This window comes from Myxine glutinosa, chromosome 1 (assembly GCF_964187855.1).
Source record: "Myxine glutinosa chromosome 1, kmMyxGlut1.1, whole genome shotgun sequence".
Lineage (NCBI taxonomy): Eukaryota > Metazoa > Chordata > Myxini > Myxiniformes > Myxinidae > Myxine > Myxine glutinosa.
In genome coordinates, this window is record NC_136261.1 from 311,549,314 (window position 1) to 311,570,787 (window position 21,474).

The 21,474-nt window shown below is 45.7% G+C and overlaps 1 protein-coding gene across 3 annotated transcripts in view; it reads right to left on the reverse strand.

The window, feature by feature from the left end:
* Nucleotides 1-1,031: 1,031 nt before the first annotated feature.
* TAF3 (TATA-box binding protein associated factor 3) overlaps nt 1,032-21,474 on the reverse strand; it is a 98,517-nt gene continuing 78,074 nt past the window's right edge. For 2 of the 3 annotated variants that reach the window (XM_068136304.2, XM_068136321.2), the window contains 3 exons: nt 18,343-18,562; nt 5,178-5,290; nt 1,032-2,467 (listed from right to left, as the gene is read on the reverse strand). In XM_068136304.2, coding sequence (XP_067992405.2) covers nt 2,350-2,467; nt 5,178-5,290; nt 18,343-18,562 — 451 coding nt within the window. In that variant the 3' untranslated portion in view covers nt 1,032-2,349. The remainder of the gene's footprint in view (nt 2,468-5,177; nt 5,291-18,342; nt 18,563-21,474) is intronic. The other variant, XM_068136312.2, reaches the window with a different exon arrangement.

A 21,474-nucleotide genomic window follows, 5' to 3' on the forward strand; every position in this document is an offset into this window, starting at 1 on the left:
TCGTTGGATGTACATTTATACACAAACCGTAAAATGGCAATTACATGGGCAACGCAGAGGGACGTTGTGTGTTTATAGAATGTATGCGGCCATTAGATAACGGAATTGAAGATAGAGAACTGCAATCGGTGGGGATAGTGCATTTGATTTCCGATTTCGTTCCAGCGAGAGCCACGAACAAACACATTAAGCAGGCCGGACACTTTCTCATCCCCCGTCTCCAGTACGCTGGACGCTGCAGCTGGAAATTCACCCGCGATTTTTCCTACCGATGGTAACCATGGCAAGGGCTGATAAAATGTATAGACGTCCGGGGATGTTTCCATTATGTGTTCATTCCGAGGCAATTAACACGGGGTCGTTGCAAAGTCGTGGCAGAGCCTGCAGTATGAGCGATGGGTGTGTGATGCGTTCATGTGTGAACGTTGGACTGACTCTCACGCAGGTTCGATTCCCCCGATTACAGGATCCAAAGATGAGCCAACCTGGGAGCTTCGCAGGCATCAAGTTGCATTACGAAGCATGCAGTCCTTTGGAGATGGCAAAGCTGGCCGCCTCATCCACCATTCCGAGGAAAGCAGTTCGATCCGTGAACAAACGCATTAAACGCGTCGGACACTTCCTCATCCCCGTCTCCACTGCGCTGGACTTCATTTCAAACTTTTGCTCGCGATTACGTTCCAGAAGTAAGATGATGGCCACCTGGAGTTTCTACGTGCCTCGGAAACGTCACAGAGCCGATAAGGCAACCAAATTGGCCAAGGGAGGGAGAGGCAACGGGAGAGATCTGACTTCCTGTTCCAAAGGCCATCCGGATCATCTGCTCTGAATTGTCCCCCACAGTGGTTTTGACCCTTTAATCTTAGAACACCTTCGAACAGCAGGTCCACGGCTTTAGTCATGTCCAAAGGTCGCCCAGTCATCCAATCAGGCAGAGAGAAAGTGAGATAAAGAGAGATACAACGAACAAATAACATTAGATGATCCAAACGGATTTACACCTTACAAGAATCTCTGAGTGCTCGTGTATCCACATTTGCACATATTTAATGAACAGGATGATATGTAGATCATCGTTAAAAATCACCCCTTCATAGATGAAAGTTAGAATCACAAACGTATGTTCAAAAAACAAGGATGTTCCACTGAAGCGCAAGCTGCTTAAAAAAAACAAAAAAAAAACACGTACAAGCACATAATTCGGTACAGCAGATATCGTGATATTTTCCTTCAATGAAAAATCTCCAAAGATGTCAGTTAGATTTTTTTGAGGAGGGGTTATTTTGAAGGTGTGTTTCAATGAAAGGGACCATCCCAGAAACGCCTGCCTGTCTATAGCACATACAAGCAATGGTGACATCACAAAAAGGACAACCACCAATACAAAAAAGGCAAAAGTTACAAAGGAATTGCATCAAAATATCTGTCGAAGTATGTTAACAGAAAACTATGTACATCAGACATCATATATCTGACAACCAGTCTGCAGTAAAAAATATCAAGAACCAAAACGGGCAGTGCTATCTTGTCACCAGAACGGCTGAAGTAATGCTCAGCTAGCGTCAAAACTAGGACCTGATGAAGGCTAGATACTCGTATAACAACTCCCGGACGTCTACGCACGCTGCCTACTTGACATTTCTGCAAAATAAGTCAGCCGAATGTCCCAAAAATGGATGCATGTACTGTACTCCATTGGAAGCTTCACGTTCACTGACTGAACAAGAAACGTGAAATGACCTCCGCATTCCAAGGCCAGGACCCAAGCTCTCGTGGCCAGCTCGGAAAGGAGTGACAAAAATGTCGACCTTTACAACACAGAGCTGGAAGAGTTTTCACAAAAGAATCGATTTTAAACCAGCAATACGTGCAGCACACTTAACGACGAGGAGATAATACACCACGTGAATGAGTCCATACAGGCGCCTCCTACAATACATCAGACCGCTAAGGTACCAATGTCATACGAAAATGACACGAAACAGCAAATTATTTATTTACAACTATTCGTGTCGCTGCAGTAAAAACACCTTCCAACTTTTTGGGTTTCACTGGCGTTGTGCAGAAGTGGATTCAAGGACACTTGGAGAAGTCAGCTCAGAGAGGATACCAACATAATGTCCAGTTGCAGCTCCTGCCATCAAATGTTGAGGACATGGCCATTGGGCAAATGGCATGCAGGCCTGGTACTGCAATAATTCATATGTTTGTGGATGGATAACCTGGAATCGCCAGATATTCCACAAGGTGCTGTCCTGGTAGCCACGAACTCAAAAAAGTATTTCAAGCAACTCAGAGAGTTTCATTCATTTTCAGTCGAGTAATTGGTAAAAAAAGGGGATTTGCCACTCAGTGAGCGCTGCGACCTTTCTTTCCCTTGTGTTTCTTCTCCTTGTTCTTCATGGCACAATGTGGGCAGTACCATGGCTCCTCCTCAGGCGGCGGTGTTATGATACCAACACAAGACCTGCAGAAGGCATGAGTACAGGGCAAAAAAGTGCATGAGACCATCAAACCAAGTGTGGAAACAGCTAAGAGGGGAAAAGAGAAGGAGAGGAAGGGGTGGGGGAAGAAGGGGAATTGGGGAGGGGGAAGAGAAGCAGGGAGGGAGGAGGGAGCACAATCTAATGGCTCCATCAACATTCCCACAGGCAAAGACATGGCTTTGATGATTGTGATGAAACTACATTTGAAAGAAAATGCTCCCCTTTTTGCAAAACAAAACAAAACAATGACCAAAAACGGGTTCTCTGTTGGTTTCACCAGGATTCATGTCGCAAAACTAACTTTGCTTCAGGCTTTTATAAAGCTTGTGCATATTATTATGGTAATAGCTAATGAAAAAAGGAGAAATTCCTGAAAAAAGGAATAAAGCAAGCTTGCACATCACTTGATTGCCAAAGATGGGAAATAAGTTAAAATGTTATCCCAAAAAACATCCTAGATTGTCTTATTGGCATGACCGGCATGGTTGACTACCCCCATCTGGCAGATGGCGATGGCACCTCCAAGATTGTGCGAGCACCGAGACCACCAATCAACATGATGCAAACAGGAAACCCCCAAACCCAATTCCAGACTCAAGGTCGAATGGCGTTGATTGAAAAAAATAAAAACACACAAATGAAAGCTCACAACGAAAGCAAGACAAAGTGTCGAGTTGGGATTTAAATGAGTGACAGAGCAACAAAGATGGTCCCAACGTGTTGCGTAGAGGGATGGAATGGAAACAAAAGTAAATCGGAGGGGTACAGGTGATTGATAGGATCGCGGGAGAAAAATGTAACATCCTGTGCTCAGTTATCCAAGAGCTTGGGAAAGCGTCAGGGAATGACCGGTCTTACCAGGCCACATGGGTTGAAAGATGGTGATGTGGAGTGGATGTGTACAAATTTGGTGAGGGGGAGAAGTCAAAGGAAAAAGGGTGGAGGAGTGTCGCTGTGGCAAGACATGGCTGGGTGGAACATTATGTCCTACAGGCAATTTATATAAGAAGCAAAGGTCTATACTCATGTTTGAAGTAGGTCTCACCTAATATGATCAATCATTGGGAGGTCATCGTTCCTGGAGCTGCCAAAACATTTATTCTGGAAAGTTCCATATAATGGATGGTAGTCACCCTGGGCTTGGCCAAAATATGACATTTGGGATTATGTGAAGGCACCGGCCCAAATACTTATTCCTTTCAAAATACTGTATACCATCAGATTTTCAAAGTCCACAAGCAAATGCATGCGGAATGGACTGATGAGCTTGCAATGCCCCCTCCAAAGGGTGTATTGCACAGTAAAGTGTCCTCTGCTGGAATCTCATGACAAGGTGACAGTCTTAATCAGATGCAGTTCCAATGAAAATAAAGCTAGATCAAGGAGGCTCAAAATTATCAGAACTCAAACATCAACACAATTAAAACTAGAAAGCATCTGAAAATACAATGCCCGTCTGCGTCTGTTTGCATTCACATCTTCTTCTTCTTCTGTATGCTTAAAATAACGAAAACAGTTTAAAAAAAAATAAAAAAATTGATGCTTTTATGCAGCCTTGACCTTTGAACTTTACATATAAAAAATAAGCAGCTTCTAGCTTTTGATTGGTGAAACAATTCAGTGACCTGCAAATTCTTCCATTTTTAGGTCAATTGGGTGAAAATTGGCAATTTTACGCAACCTTCACCTTTGACCTTTTGATCTAAAAACAACAACAATCAGCTTCTAGCTTTTGATTGGTAAACCAATTCAGTGACGCAATATACAAATTCTTAAAATTTCAGGTCAATCGCATGAAAATTGATAATTTATGTGACGCTGACCTTTGACCAAATTATTAATTTGCCTTCTCCATATTCTCATAATAAAGCATTGTTGAAAATTTGAAAGCAAAACTCAAATGGTAAATTTCAATTTCAGGTCAATTGGATGAAAATTTATGATTTTAGTAATGTTGACCTTTGACCTTTTTTTGTATTTTTATTTGTTGTATACAGCAGCAAGGATCGTGTAAGAGCTAACACATTGAAAATGAAAACAGAGACAGAGACAGAGACAGAGACAGAGACAGAGAGAGAGAGAGAGAGAGAGAGAGAGAGAGAGAGAGAGAGAGAGAGAGAGACAGAGACAGAGACAGAGACAGAGACAGAGACAGAGAGAGAGAGAGAGAGAGAGAGACAGAGACAGAGACAGAGAGAGAGAGAGAGAGAGAGAGAGAGAGAGAGATAGACACAGACAGAGAGAGAGAGCGAGAGAGACACACAAGCTCAACAACAGTAGAGAACAGGGACGTCGGTAGATCTGTGCAAGGGGGAGGTCTGAGGGAGGCGGGAGGGGTACATGGTATAAAGCAAATGAACACTACTAGGAATTTCTGGAAAGACGTTGGGGGGATTGAAAGAGGTGGATTTGGGGCGTTTTAACCTTTTGACAAAATTATTCATTTGCCTTCTCCACATTATCATAATAAAGCTTTGGTGAAACTTTGATAACAATAGCCCAAACGGTAAGAAAGTTATGGCCTGGACGGGGGGACGGACACGGACACGCGCGCGCGCGCACACACACACACACACACACACACACACACACACACACACACACACACACACACACACACACACACACACACACACACACGATTACAGCAGGAGATGGGTTAACAAGACAATGATGCAGTATTAGACTCACCAGTGATACCACGCATCGCAGACCTCACAACCAATGGTTGGAACCTCAGTGGTGCTTTCAATAACTCCGTCACAGCTTGGACAGATCCAGATCTTGCCATCTTCATAATCCTGCTTGGAGTGAAAAGTGATAAATTGGCATCACAACTCACCCTATTTCACTGAAGATGAATGCACAAAGAAAAACGCAAATTGCATCTATAATAAGGCGGTACAAAGTTCTGTTTGCTCAAGTATCTACAATTCTTAGATACTTGGACATGAAGATATGCTGCATTTTATTTAAACTCAAGTGAATCAAAAGAAAGGAACCCTCACACATGAGTGCAACTTTTGAAATCGGTCGGAATGAAACTTGTGACTTAATAGAGCACAAGAAAATGGGTACTTGTACAAGTTTGAAACATGGACAATTAATGAATCTGAATTTTCTCTTTACTCACTCTTACTTAAATATTTTCTTAAGAAGGCCTTCCTGTGGGGATACAAACTTCTACTAAAGGTGAGGCTTTTATCAGAAGTTCATCGCTGTGGCAAGGACGATGGGTCACTGATATTATACAAATATTATCATTTATTCATCAATCTCAGGCTCGTGGAGCATCTTGAACATCTACTCCATGCAGTGCATTTAGGACAAGGATATTTCTGAACAGACCATGTATGGGTATTATGTTCGCCTTCGTTTGAAACATCCCAAAAGCCCATGGAACTTGAAAATCTCTCTTGAAATCCTCTCTATCTCTTTGCTGATGACTCCACTCTCTGCCGCTCCATTCCTCATCCCTCAGATCGGCAGTCTGCAGCCTCCTCACTCTCTGCAGACCTGGACAAAATCACAGACTGGTCAAACAAGTGGAACACGTCTTTCAATCCTGACAAATCTCACACTCTTACAATGTCTCTCCGAAAAGACCGACTGGACAACCCTCCCATCCACTTTCTGAATAATCCTCTCCAATAAGTTCTGTCACTCAAGCTTTTGGGTCTCACTATCTGCCATGATCTTTCCTGGGAAAACCACATTTCAAATCTGGCCTCCAAAGCCAGTCGCCGACTGGGCATCCTCCGTCGTGCGAAGTCCTTCCTTGGCACACCTGAGCTCCTCACCACATACAAGACTTTCATCCGCAGCTCAATGGAATACTGCTCTCCCCTCAGGGCTGGTGCTCCTGCCTCACACCGAGGTCGTCTTCACGCTGTTGAAACCAAAGCGTTCAGAATCATTGGAATCTCCCGCGATGAAGCTAACTCCGAGGGCCTTTCACTTACTCACCGCAGGCAGGTTGGTGGTCTTTCCGTCTTCTACCGACTCCTCTCCGGCCTTGCTCCCCCAGCTCTCTCTGGGCTCTGTCCCCCAAATATTCCTACAGGTCACACAAGATCTGCCTGCAACCCTCTTATGGTTAAACTGCCAAAATCAAGACTCTCTGCTCACCTTCACTCCTTCATTCCTCTTTTCTCCCGCCTCTGGAACAAACTCCCTCACTCTCTTCAATCCCACTCCTCCCTCCAGGTCTTTAAAACAGCTGTGCATCACCATCTCTTATCTTCCCCCACCCAAAACCTTGATCTTTTCTACCCCCGTTAATTCACCCCAGATCCACTTTTTTTAAATGCCAACTTCTTTCCTGGAAGTCCTTGGTGTCCTTGTGTTTTATACTTCTCCCACCCCCCCACCCCCTTCCCATGCCTCCTCCCCCCAAGCCCTCTCCCTCCCACACATCTCCCGATGTCCCTGCTCTCAAATGTTGCGTTTGTGTGCTTCCCCTTCTCTCCCCATCTTGTCTACCGCTCCCATTTTTATATACTTTGTTCGGCTGTTTGATTTGTTTGTGTGATAAATGTTAGCTCTTTCATGAGCCTCGATTCTGTCTACAAAAAAACAAAAAAAACAAAAAACGAAGGTCATTTCCAACAAAACGTAAAAAAAACTGCACGGAATTTTCACTTATTTCCCAAAATAAATGAGATGTCAGGAGACGAGATGGTTCACGAGCGATCAATGACAAAGGACGGACTATAACCGAAACAGGCCCGGACTGGGGGGTCGGGGGCCCACGTGGCAGGTGGCGGCCCCCGACATGCGGTGTACATGCCTATTTACAAAGGGCCCCAATGCGCTGCGTGCGCAGGCCTTTAAGAGCCAGCTGTATGTAATTGTGTGTGGTGCTGGCCTGGAAATGTCAAAACGAAGGTTACTGCCCTTGAAATGAGATAGAAAATCTATATACAGTGAAACCTTGACTTACGAGTGCACCAACTTACGAGTTTTCCGAGATACGAGCCGTCGCTCGGGCGGTTTATTGCTTTGAGATGCGAGCCGAGATCTGAGTTACGAGCTTACGCCACCCGCCACCAAGTGGGTTCCGGTCACGTGGTTATCTTGCCGTGCAAGCATCTCTGCCGTATATCGCTGCCGTTTTGTTTTCGCATTTTGGTTATTTTGGAGCTGACGCCACCCGCCACCAAGTGGGTTCCGGTCACGTGGTTATCTTGCCGTGCAAGCATCTCTGCCGTATATCGCTGCTGTTTTGTTTTCGCATTTTGGTTATTTTGGAGCTGACGCCACCCGCCACCAAGTGGGTTCCGGTCACGTGGTTATCTTGCCGTGCAAGCATCTCTGCCGTTTATCGCTGCTGTTTTGTTTTCGCATTTTGGTTATTTTGGAGCTGACGCCACCCGCCACCAGGTGGGTTCCGGTCACGTGGTTATCTTGCCGTGCAAGAATCTCTGCCGTATATCGCTGCTGCTTTGTTTTCGCATTTTGGTTATTTTGGAAAATTTCTTAGTTTTAACCATGGGTCCTAAGAAATTGAGTGCCAAGGGCAGTACTGCGAAGAAGAAGAGGATGATGTGCTTGGATATAAAACACGCAATCGTCGAAAAACATGAGCGAGGTGTGCGTGTTGTCGACTTGGTGAGGCGGATGTGAAGGCAGCTGAAGATTTTATTATAACTTTTGCCGAACTGATAGAAGCCGAACGATACATCCCCCAGCAAATCTTCAACAGTGACGAGACAGGGCTCTTCTGGAAAAAGATGCCGAGGAGGACGTATATAACGGCAGAGGAGAAGAGCATGCCAGGCCACAACTTGTTCAGAGTGCCGGCGATAGCTCGCCTTCTCTTTGTGGAAGACACGGTGAGATCCTTAACATCCAACAACTAATGGGACGCAAACGGGGCGCCCAGTTTAGCGGTACACACATTGATGAATCACCCTGCCTGTGATTCACCCATGACAGGTTATAGCTGGGTCGGGATTCAAACCCAGGCTGGACAGTTTAGAGTCAAGTGTGCGTACCTCCAGTCCAGGCCATCCTGCCAACTTGTATGCTGCATACAGGTGAAATATAAAGCGCGAGATATTTTTTATATATACTGTATATTTAAAAAAAAATTGGTGTGGTTTTTGGCGGGCTGGAACGGATTAATAGCATTTCAATGCATTTTAATGGGGAAATTTAATTTGAGAAACGAGCAAATTGAGTTACGAGCTCGGTCACAGAACGAATTAAACTCGTAAGTCAAGGTTTCACTGTATATATAACACAGTTTGAGTGTGTGTGTGTGTGTGTGTGTGTAATGTTACCGATAGACTCCTAAACGGAGAGGCTCACGTACTTGATATTTGGCACAGACATGGCCATTGAGCCTGGGAAGAACATGGCCGGCCTAAAAATTTATTTCATAATATTTTTTTACCATATTTTTACCTCAGTGCATTTCAGCGAGGAATATTATGCACGGAATCTGACTGGTGGCAGAGCAGCGCGCTGATTTGCTCAGAGCGATCACGTGATGTTCGTTGCCGCCATTAACTCAGTTACGCGTTCGCATGTATTTCAGAGCGAAAAGCGATTGCGTTTTTTCACATTTCAGCGAGGAACTTTGCCATTCACACCACATAGGTTTTTTTTCCTTTCATCTTTAGATCCATATTTTTTTTCAGCGGGGAATATTATACACGGAATCTGAATCGGTGGCAGAGCAGCGCGCTGATTCGCTCACATTGATGACGATCACGATCACGTGATGACGTGATCACGAATGATGTTCGTGACGCGATCACGTGATGTTCCTTGCCGCCATAAACTCACAGCAAGTAGCATAGATTTTAGCATGATTAGCATTTAGCATGATTTTGCATGATTTAGCATAGATCGTAGCATGTTTCACATAGATTTTTTTTCAGCGAGGAATATTATACACGGATTCTGACCGGTGGCAGAGCAGCGCGCTGATTCGCTCAGAGCGATCACGTGATGTTCCATCCCGGCCGCCAGTTGGCTTCACTTTTCACGGAGTATGAGCGTTCTATATATTTTCAATTCAGTGCGCCCGACTCGCTCACGTACTTGATTTGTGGCACAGACATGGCCATTGGGCCTTCACGGTGTAATTTGTGCGAGGCTTTTGTCCGAGTGAGCTTGAGTCGAGAGGGCGAATGTACGGGTTGGGAATGTACGGGTCTCCCTTCCCCCACCCGGCAACGCCAGTACTGGAGGGCGTCACAGGATCGGTGAGTCTCCAAAATCCGCTTCGTGCTGTTGCGAAGATTCAGCACGATGTCGCGATTGTTGTGCTGCTCTCCGACCATGAGAACTGCAACATCATTGTTGACTGGCCCTCCCCTTCTCACCCCTCCCCTTCCCCCCTCCCCTTCTCCCACCTCCCCCTCCCCCCTCCCACTCCACCCTCCCACCCCTCTCCTCTCCCATCCATCCCCCTCCCCCCTCTTCTCCCTCACGTTTATACACGGAATGCCGGCTACTTCCACCCCCTCTTCTCCCCTCCCCTCCCCCCCTCTCCTCCCCTCCCCCCCCCCCCCTCGTTCCCCTCCCCTCCTCTTCCCGCTCCCCTCCCCCACCCGGCAATGCCGGGTACTTCTGCTAGTAATGTATAATCAGTTATGAGGTTAGTTAGCTACACAATACCGAAAATTCGGTTAGATTCCGACAACTTTGAAAATTTTACCTTTGTGACCTTCAACGGTCAAAGGTTGAAGATTCTGAAATTTGTTGGAAAACTTGTATTTCATGATGTATGTGATAATATAAGATCATGTACGACATTTCACCCTATCAGGAAGCGAACAATGTAATAAAACCATCAAAAATCGACTTTTCTAAATTCCGTGACCTTGACCTTGGGGCGAAAATGAAAAATCAAGCTCCGTGGGGCTAAACACATGACATTGGCCGAACCAAATACCGAAACCCCTGTCAGATTCCACCAACTCCCTCAGAGAAGATGTAGCTTGAACTCGATTACCCCCTAAAAAGACATCTTTTTCGGGCGTCGCTCTGCCCACAATGGGCGCAATACGCCCACTCTAGGCAGGACACAACTAGATCATGATATCAATCTCCCACCCAAGTTTCATCAAGATCGGATGATATCATCGGGTATTTATGCTGCGGACAGACAGACAGACAGACACACATGCAGACACACACCCATGACGAATATAGTGGTCACTCTGTTTGATAACTCGTGAACCAAAAAGAGAAGCATATACGTAGTGTGTTCAAAAAGTATCCGACCTTTATTTTTCGTGCGTAAAAAAAAAGAAGCTAGGGAGGCGTTGATTGGTGCACGTATGTAGGCAATCCTAATGCGCACGCGTGAATTTTTTCCCACCTGCAGAAGCTGTCATTCGACGGCAGACCGCCGATGAGTGAGGACATGTAAGTGAGCGCCGTCGGATTTTCGTTTTTGACAAAATGACGGAAAAACTTGAACAACGCTACTGCATCAAATTTTGTGTTTCATCAAACTTGCATCAAAACTGCAACTTGGTTTCTGGGTCGTACCCATAAACCCAGGACTCATCGCCAGTGATCACTGTGTTGAGGAAGCTGGGATCGCTGTTCACAGTCTCCAGCATGTCCTGTGCGCTCTCCAAACGGAGTTGCTTCTGCTCAATCGTTAGCAGCTTTGGTACGAACTTCGCTGAGAGTCTCCTGAAGCCCAAATCCTCCTTCATAATGGAATGAACGGTGTTGAATCTTGCGGATCGTTTCCACTTGGGAATCGCCAAGCTTTACACAAAATTTGATGCAGTAGCGTTGTTCAAGTTTTTCCGTCATTTTGTCAAAAACGAAAATCCGACGGCGCTCACTTACATGTCCTCACTCATCGGCGGTCTGCCGTCGAATGACAGCTTCTGCAGGTGGGAAAAAATTCACGCGTGTGCATTAGGATCGCCTACATACGTGCACCAATCAACGCCTCCCTAGCTTCTTCTTTTTTACGCACGAAAAATAAAGGTCGGATACTTTTTGAACACAGTAGGAATGTGGAATGTATATGGAATGTCTTAGCCAAACGAGGAGATATGTGATGATTGCTATTGTGGAAGCTGGCAAATATAGTCTAGAACAAGGAAACATCAACCTAGCAACTACTGGTGCTTCTCAATGCAGCGCCACATCCTGACGTGTTGTTGGGTATGAGCAGAATGCAGATGCTTCACTTGTTTGGATTCAGCACTTCAGGAAAAAAAGAAAAAGTTCCCTTCTCTAATCTTTTACTGTAGGATATAAAAACGTGATTTTGCGCTTCTGCACCATCCACCTTCATAACGTTGCCTTTTTCCATACAAGTATCAGAGCTTCATTAATGGCACGGTCAAAAAATCCCATCATGTATCCAGGACAGTGCTGTTCATAACAAGGAACTTCAACACAGGAAGAAGCCATGAGGCCATTCAAAGACTGTGCTACAATTGTCAACTTAGTTATTTGTCCGTGCTGTATCCTTTTCAAACGCTGATCACGAAGCAAGGAAGCAGCACGTACCATTTTTTAAATCTCTGGATGGCGTCTGAGGAGGTGGTGTCGAAGGGGAGTGGGGTAGATCATAACATGAAAATTGGAAAAAGGAAGCAAAGAGAATATGGGAGGATGGAAAGGGGGGAGGAGAGCTTAGAAGATGATAGGAATAAAGATCGAGGAAAAGGGTTTCTATCGAGTACAATTGGGGAGAGAAGTGTTCAAATATCCTGATATTTTTGTTTGGGTAATAAATAGATTGTCCCTTTCTGAGTGGTATGTCATAACACCATTGCTTTATTGTGCAAATTTGTCTTGCAGAATAGTCATCTTGAATGAGAGCCTGTAAATCCTTATTATGAATAAGGCAGAACAAAAATCATGACAAAAGTGTTCAAACCCTACAACCAACAAGTCTATGAAATGGAATTGAGAGACAGCACAGTCATTTTGGCCAAAAGGCACTGCCTTCTGAATCCAGTTAAAACACCTGTCACACACTTCCACTCCAAAAATAAAAGTACTAAGGTTTCTGTCATAGTGGGGGGGCCAATGTAGCAGATTGAAATGCCCGGTGAAATTGCTTGTTAATTTTTGGACACTGGTTGGGCTGTCTTTAGGGATGATATAAGTTCTAGAAAAAATATGTCTCCAATTGTTTCAAGTTCTTTATGGCGGCCATTTTGGATTTTCAAAATGGCGGATGTCGAAAACGTAAAATTCCATTATCTTGGCTTCTAAATGACCTAGAGTTTCGATTCTGGTGTCCAGTTGTACATTTTTGGGGATAGAGAATTGAATGAAACCTTCTTTAATAACCTACAAGGGATAAAAATAGGTTTTTATGGCACAGCCGAACCAGTGTCCAAAATCTAACTTAATGCACATCTATCTTAATTGTTATTTGTTATTTGTATGTTCCAGATTCGTGACCCTGAGCTATGATGGAGCCAAAAAGCAAGAAAACCAAGAAAGAAACTGATTTCACACTTTGCATTCAGTGCCAGGATCCCCAAGGTGCACTAGTGACTGAGCCAGCACTGGGCTCATATGCAAAGTTTCTCCAGTTCATCCAGGAGAGGGCACGATATGGTGATGCCGACTTCAAACAGATCAGCGAACGATTAAGCTGTTTCACTGCCACTGACTTGAGGAACAATAAAGCAAAGTGGCACCGGGCATGTTATGGATCTACATGCAACACTGCTCACCTGGAGCGTGCTAGAGTTCGCCACCAGAAAGCCTGCGAACATGGCGACACCCAGCATCTTCATAAGAGGTGTGGACGTCCTTCTTCTGCACCTGCCGCTGCAAGTACCTCAGGTTCTACGCAAGACGAGACTCTTCGCTTCACACGTTCATCATCAACTCCATTCAACAGAGACCTTTGTTTCTTCTGTCAAGAGGTCACTAAGGAAAGTGTACATGTTGTATGCACGTTCAACGCAGGTAAACAGCTGAAGAAAGCTGTTGAAGAAGGCAGCAACCACAAGTGGAAAGTTCAGCTGAGTGCTGCCATCAGTGCACATGATGCTCATGCGATCGACGTCAAGTATCATCTCCCATGCTGGGTGCAGAATGTCCAACGTGCTCCCAAGAGTGGGACATCAAGTGATGACAAAGAACACATACTGCAAGAAACTAATGTTATCAAAATAGCCGCAGACATTGAGTTTGTCAGCCTTGTTCGCTCTCTACTCCAAGCTGGTGAAATTCTCAACATGTCTGACCTGAAGTCGGTTTACTCCAGGATTCTTGACAATAATGGTGTGCACAATGTCCCATCACCTACTACCCAAGGCATGAAGGAGAAAATCAACTCTCACATTGATGACGTTCACTTCATGAAACCAAAACGTCGAAACGAGTCAGACTGTGTATTCTCCACTGCCGTGCGTGATGCAGCTGTCGAAGATGCAATGGCGAAGACAAATGAAAAAAACATCGAACAACTGTTTGAGAGTGCCTCTGTTCTCCGCAGTGCCATTGCTTGTCAGAACAAGCACCCATGGCAATTTGAAGGAGAAATGAACACTGATGATGCTGAAAAGCATGTACCCAAAGTACTCTATGCTTTCCTCCGCTGGCTACTGGAAGGACCAGCCACGAGCATTGAGCCAGAGACTATGCGCTCAGCCACTATTCATCGAGATGTTATAACCATCAGTCAGAACATCATGTACGGCTACAAGTCAAAACGCCAAGTCACGTACAAGCCCAAAGAGCCAGATGCACCATTCCGCCATCGCTTAGAATGGCCACAGCAGCTTGCCGTTGCCATTGTAGTCCATCAGTCCACCAGAAACAAGAAGCTTCTGGATTTCCTGCATGGGTTCGGTCTGTCTGTTGATTATAGTCGGATCTTGCGGTTGGAGACACAGCTGGCCAACTCAGTCATAGAGTCTACGACAGAACAGGGTGTATACTTTCCAAGAACCATGCGCATAGGGACGTTTGTCTTCTTTGCAGTGGACAACAGTGACTTCAATGAAGACACACCTGATGGGAAGCGGACACTCCATGCTACAGCCTGGGCACTCTACCAACGACGGGAACATGCACCCTCCACAGATGAACATAGAACACTGACACTACATGACCGAAAGGCCAGACACCGCTCACTCAAGGTTCTGACTGCTCCAGACTTTGTTCCTTGCCAAGCACCAAACAAACAATCTGCCACAGGTACCACGTATAGCTTCAAGACACGGTCAAACCCAGATGTCACCAAGCCGTACTCTGCGACGGACACAGTGTGGCTACTTTCACGCACAATCATGCGAACAGCTGAAGCTGAGGACGTACAAGACGACATCATCCCACCAGATGACCAGCTGCAAGCTGCAGAACCCCAGCATGCTGACCCTGTTGGGTCACTCGTCCACGATCCAAAACAACCACCTGGCAGTAGGATCAAGCATCACGATATCCCAACTTGGACAGCCTACAACTCACTGCTCTCCTCTTCGAAGCCTCTGACAGAGGTCAACGCCCTGCCATTGGTAGCAGCACCAGCCCATGAATGGCAAACACTGATAACAGTCTTGAAACAGACACAGCAAATCAACTGCATGGTCATGGGTCCCGATAGGAAGACAGTGATCACCTTAGACATGGCCCTGTATGAGCGAGCCAAACAGCTGGAGATGACCAGAGATGACTGCAAAGGCAAGTGGGTACTGCGACTAGGGGAGATGCACACTGTGATGGCTGCACTGAGGGCTGCTGGGAATGCCATAGAGGACAGTGGTCTTGACGAGGCTTGGTCTGAGGCTGATATCTATGGCCCAACAACGACCAGACAAATACTGGAAGCCAAGCACATGAAGAGGGCTTTGGAGGCCCACATCACCACTGTCCAAGCCCTCTTCGACCTCTATGTGGACGAATTCTTCCAAGAGCATCCCCATCTGAGGGGCCCATGTACCCAGTCAGCACAACAGGTTGCCCAGAGCTGTCATCTACACAACCGAGAGGAGATGACAAGCGCGCAGAACAACATGCTAGCTGTCCTCGAGTCAAACGAAGTCCTGGAGGCCATGGCAAAGTTTGATGAGAGGAAAGAAGCCAAGAGTCCACTGTTCAAGTTTGTGCGACGCTACATGCGGATGATAATGCTGATATACACATTCATCCGTGCCACCCGTGATGGACAATTTGAGCTTCACCTGTCTTCACTGGATGAGATGTGCATATACTTCTTTGCACATGACAAACAGAAATATGCCAGGCTGACTCCCCGGTACCTTGCAGAGATGAAGGCCCTGAAGATGACAGATCCAGGGATCTACCAAGAGTTCATGGATGGGAACTTCAGTGTCCATAAGAATGAAATCCCCTTCTGTGCTGTAGGTGTGGACCATGCACTGGAGCACATCAACAGGATCATGAAGGTGACAGGGGGTATTGTGGGCATTACCCAGAATGCCAGTGCCCGCGAAAGGTTCTTTCTGACAGCACCAGAGCTGAGTAGGCTTGCTGAAGAAGCCCGTCAGATGGCTGGCTCACAATCAGCTACACGCAAGGAGCACCACGACCTATCAACCACAGTCTGGGCTCGGCAGGAAGACAGCATTCGTCGACTGAAGAATGTGATCAGAGAGTCCATGAATCCCATGACGCATGAGGGTGAAGACCTGACGACTATCATCACCAAGGTGGTGATGCCAGCTGAAGTACAGAAGGATGTCTGCAACCAAGATGAGATTGGTCAGAAAGCGTATAACACGTTTGTTGCAGAGCGCATCAACACAAATGAAATCAACCTTTGGGCCAGAATGGGAAAGGTCAAACTGAAGATGTGGAAGAGTGCCAGGAAAGCTGTGAAGCACAAACTGGCAGACAAGGTTGTAGAGCTGAAAGACGACAGGTCACTGTTTGCGCGCATGCTGATCGTGGCCCGCTCACGACCAGAGATCAACTTGAAGGATGCCATAGGTCAATATGAATTCACCACGCTTCCACGAACCCTCTTTGCAATGGCTGGGACACTACTACCATGCACAGACAAAAGCAAGCTCATGGGCATCCTAGAAGATCTACCCAAGAAGTCAACTGGCACTGGTCAGCAGCCAGACGACGACAATCCTGAACATACTCCACCCCCTCCCAAGAAGGTGACTGTCATAGACGGCATGGCATTAGTGCAAGCAATGGGTAAGCCACAATGGGTCAAAACATGTGCCCAGTGGGCTGGCCATTTCAATGCAACACTGGACTGCAAGACCAACGGGTATGATGAAGTCCACCTCGTGTTTGACTGATATGATCTGCCAAATTCACTGAAAGAGGCCACACGGGAGAGGCGCCAAGGTGGCAAGCCGCCCACTGCTTACCACGTTCAAGACAGCACCCCGATTGGGAAACTGACAGCAAAACAGTTCCTGTCGCACACCAACACCAAAGATGAGCTAACTGTCTATCTGGCAAAGAAAGCTCTGTGTCACTTTGAGGGGACTACCAAGGTCTTCATCGTCACTTCAAGGCAGGATGTCTTCTCCAACTGCATGGATGTACAGCATCTCCGTAGCTCCCAGGAGGAGGCTGATACGAGGATCTTTCTTCACAGTCTAGATGCCGTCCGAAGAGGTGCAACACAGCTGTACATTCAGTCACCTGATACTGATGTATTCATCCTAGCACTCCACCGGTACCATGAACTATGCAAAGACACATACTTCATCACGGGTGTGGGGAACAAGAAGAGGCAAATCTCACTGGAACCAATAGTACATGAACTTGGTGTCAGGAAGGCTGCAGCCCTACCAGGATTCCATGCATTCACGGGAGCAGACCAGACTGGTCGGTTTGCCGGCAAGGGAAAGCTCACATGTTGGCAAGCCCTCAATAGGTGCTCTGTTGAGGTGGTATCTGCGTTTCATGACCTTGGGGCCTCTGAGGAGCTGAGAGCTGACACAGAAAGTGACATTGAGGCATTTGTATGCCAGCTGTATGAGCCTCGTACTACAGTTGTGGATGTGGGCAAGCTGAGGTGGAGACTGTTTACCAAGAAACAGCTAGAGGCACAGAAGCTGCCACCAACATGGGGAGCTTTACATGAAGCCATTGCTCGTGCACATTTCCAGGCCATGGTGTGGCATCAGGCTGATGTACCGGACCCCCAGCTTCCACAACCAACAGAACATGGATGGAGAGCAGAAGGAGATCAGCTGGTGCCCATCACAACCAAGGACCCTCCAGCCCCAGCTGCCATCACACATCTAATCAAATGTAACTGCAAGAAGACCCAATGCATGTCTCACTGCTCATGCAGGTCTCAGCATCTCAACTGTTCTGAGATGTGTATGTGTGGGGCAGATGAAGAGGTGTGTGGTAACACGGGTCAGGAGCGCCCCATGGGAATCGATAACACTGATGATGAGGAGGATGGAGATCCTTCAATGTAACAATGAACACTGCCAACTAAAAATATTGCACAAAGACATTATAAGTGTACATTTGAACACTAAAGTCCAGCCTTTATGTGATTTAGAAGTGAAAATGATGGAAAAAAAAATATATATGTGTTGGCATAAGTGCGTGAAAATCCAAGATGGCTGCCATAAGAACCCTTTTGATCATATGTAGGTGTATAAATGTGTGTTTATTGGATTAAGTATCCGCAAATATGTACATTTGGACACCAAAATTAACACTCTAGGTCATTTAGAAGCCAAGATAATGACAATTTCGGTTTTCAACAAACGCCATTTTGATAATCCAAAATGGCCGCTATAAAGAACTTGAAAAAAATCGAGACATATTTTTTCTACAACTTCTATCATCCCTAAAGACAACCCAACCAGTGTCCACAAATTAACATTTGAATTCAACGGGAAAACATTGGCCCCCCCACTATCAGCTTATGTTGTCCGAGACTGATACTCACATCTGAAGGGCTAATGGCAGCACTTGTTGGCTCAAGCACGCTCTTGGACTGGCCCTTTTTTGTACTGGCTATGCGGCTAGTACATCGGCCTTTCTTACGGTTACTCTTCTTGTCCCGTCTTCTGCTTGAGCCTTGGCCACCAGGAATATTCCCAAGGCTGCAGCGTAGGCAGTACCAATGCACATCTTGAGGAGGTGCCACCGATATTCCCACGCAGGGCCTACCAAGAAATGGGGAAGAGCATTAATTTGCTCACAGAATATACATTCCAGAAATCCCAATTTTCTACATTCTCCTTGTACAGTATATGTTGTACCATTGCAGAACAATAGCACTTTCGATGTTCATTACTCACATTTTAGGTAAGCATAAGTATTGGAGCAGATTTTACTTAAAGTGAAATAAAGGAGTAAAATTGTTCGTATTTGGTTGCATATCACCTTCATGCAATAACTGCATCGAGCCTGTGACACATTGACATCACCAAACTCTTGGCATCTTCCTTTGCGATGCTTTGCCAAGCTTTTACTGCAGCCATTTTCAGTTGTTGTTTGTCTTTGGGGGTTTCTGACTTTAGTCTCCTCTTCAGCAAGTGAAATGCATGCTCCATTGAATTTAAATCAGGACATTGACTTGGCCAGTCTAAAACTTACACTTTTTTCCCTGATTAACTCCTTGGTTGCGTTGGCGGTGTTTTGGGTCATTGTCTTGCTGCATGGTGAAGTGCTTCCCAATGAGGCCTTTTCTTACACATAGGCAGACAATATGTTTTTGTACACTTCTGAATTCATTCTGCTGATGCCATCATTAGTTACATCATCAATAAAGATGAGTGAGAAATTTCCAGAGGCAGCCATGCAAGCCAAAGCCATGACACTGCCTCCACTATGCTCCACAGATGACGTCGTGTGCTTTGGACCATATGCAGTTCCTTCTTTTCTCCACACTTTCACATTTCCATCTCTTTGGTAAATGTTTACCTCAGTCTCATCTGTCCATGAAATTTTGTTCCAGAACTCTACTGGCTCACCGATGTACTTCTTGGCAAATTCTAATCCAGCCTTTTTATTTTTGGTGCTGATGAGAGGTTTGCTTCTTGCAGTGTAGCCTTTGTAATTCTGCTGTCAAAGTCTTCTATGAATGGTAGATTGTGATACTTTCACCCCTGTACTCTGGAGGTTGTTGGTGATGTCACTGACAGTTGAGAGTTGGGGCTTCTTCACAGCTCTGATGATTTTTCTGTCATCAACTGCAGATGCTTTCCTTGGCCGACCTGGCTGTTGTCTATTCATGAGAAACCAGAGAGCAGAATTGGACGAAAATAAAGCAGATATGATGGAATAAATGAATAATTGAGAGAATAAAATGGCCACCATCTTAAACAGAGGGTGGCGGAAAAAAAATGAAAAAAGAAAGTGTAAATCGAATTTATGTACATTTCAGGACACAAATGGGAATAGAACGGGAATAGAAAACAAATTAATTTCATAGAAATAGAGGAATACAACGTTAAGAAGTCTAGGTGAGGTAGCTATGGCTCGCCTCCCACAGGCCTCTCTAATTTAGTAGAAGATAATTAGGTGTGTGTCAGTAAGGGTTAAGGCCGAAATCTTGGGTTCCCGATAGAGAACATTGGCAGAAGTCTAAGGTTCTGGGGAGGGGTCTGTATTACATAGAGGCTGGCAGGGGGTTGGGGGGGGGGGGGGGGAGGGGCTCCATAACTACATTGTATTAAGATTGTGCTGAGAGTGAATCGTGCAGCTTAGATTTATGCCTGTATGAGGGAAAATGTTGGAGGCAAGTTGTCTTGTTAAACGTGTGCGAAGGAGGTGGCGAGTGTGAAATTTAAAGCAGTATCAAGTAAGGCTGTACAATGTAAAACCTTCTTTCTTTCAGCCAACATCACCGCTTTACACAAAGAAGGTGCAAAAACAGATCCTTGCAACTACAGACCAATCAGCCTGCTCCAAATCATCAGCAAGGTCATGGAATCCATCATCGAGTCTGACATCAAATCCTTCCTCTTCCCGAATGGCTTGAACTCTGATCATAAATTTGGATTCAGACCAGGTCATTCTACTCTGGACATGCTGCTTCTGCTGTATCAACAATGGATGGAGGCCCTCAATGCCAAACAGGAAATCAGAGCTGTCTCCCTTGACATCCTGTATCTCGTGGCTTCGATACGGTCTGGCACCCCACCCTGCTCACCAAACTCTCCTCCTATGGTATCTATGGTAACTTCCTCGCATGGCTTGCGGACTTCCTCTCTGGTCGCCGTCAACGTGTGGCCCTGAATGGAATTCTCTCATCCCCCCCCTTCCTGTCCAGGCTGGAGTTCCTCAAGGCAGTGTTCTGGGCCCTGTGCTATTTCTGGTCTTCATCAATGATCTCTCCGACATTCTGGGAAATCCTCTCTATCTCTTTGCTGATGACTCCACTCTCTGCCGCTCCATATCCCAACCCTCAGATTGGCAGGCAGCAGCCTCTTCACTCTATGCAGACCTGGATAAAATCACAAACTGATCAAAAAAGTGGAACATGTATTTCAATCCTGACAAATCTCACACTCACTTTGTCTCTCTGAAAAGACCGACTGGACAGCCCTCCCATCTACTTTCTCAACAATCCTCTCAAAGAAGTTCTGTCACTGAAGCTTTTGGGTCTCACTATCTGCCATGATCTTTCTTCGGAAAATTCGAATTTCTTCGGATCTTTCTTCGGAGATGTACATGGAAGAAGTTTCGGGAACTGAGTGGCGTGCTGACGAGGAGGGGAGTGTCATTGAAGTTGAAGGGAAAGGTGTATGCTGCATGTGTGAGAAGTGTTATGATTTATGGGAGCGAGACATGGGTAATTAACGTAGAGCAGCAACAAAGGCTGGACAGGGTGGAAATGCGAATGGTTCGGTGGATGTGCGGAGTATCGTTGAGACAGAGGATGACAAATGAAGAATTGCGAAGGATTATGGGAATAGAGCATGTGATGGATGTTGTGAAGAGAAACAGGTTGAGATGGTTTGGTCATTTGTTGAGGAAGGATGAAAGTGACTGGTTGAGAAGAGTGATGGAAATAAATGTAGAAGGAAGTAGAGGACGGAGAAGACCGAAAAAGACTTGGCTAAAGGTGGTG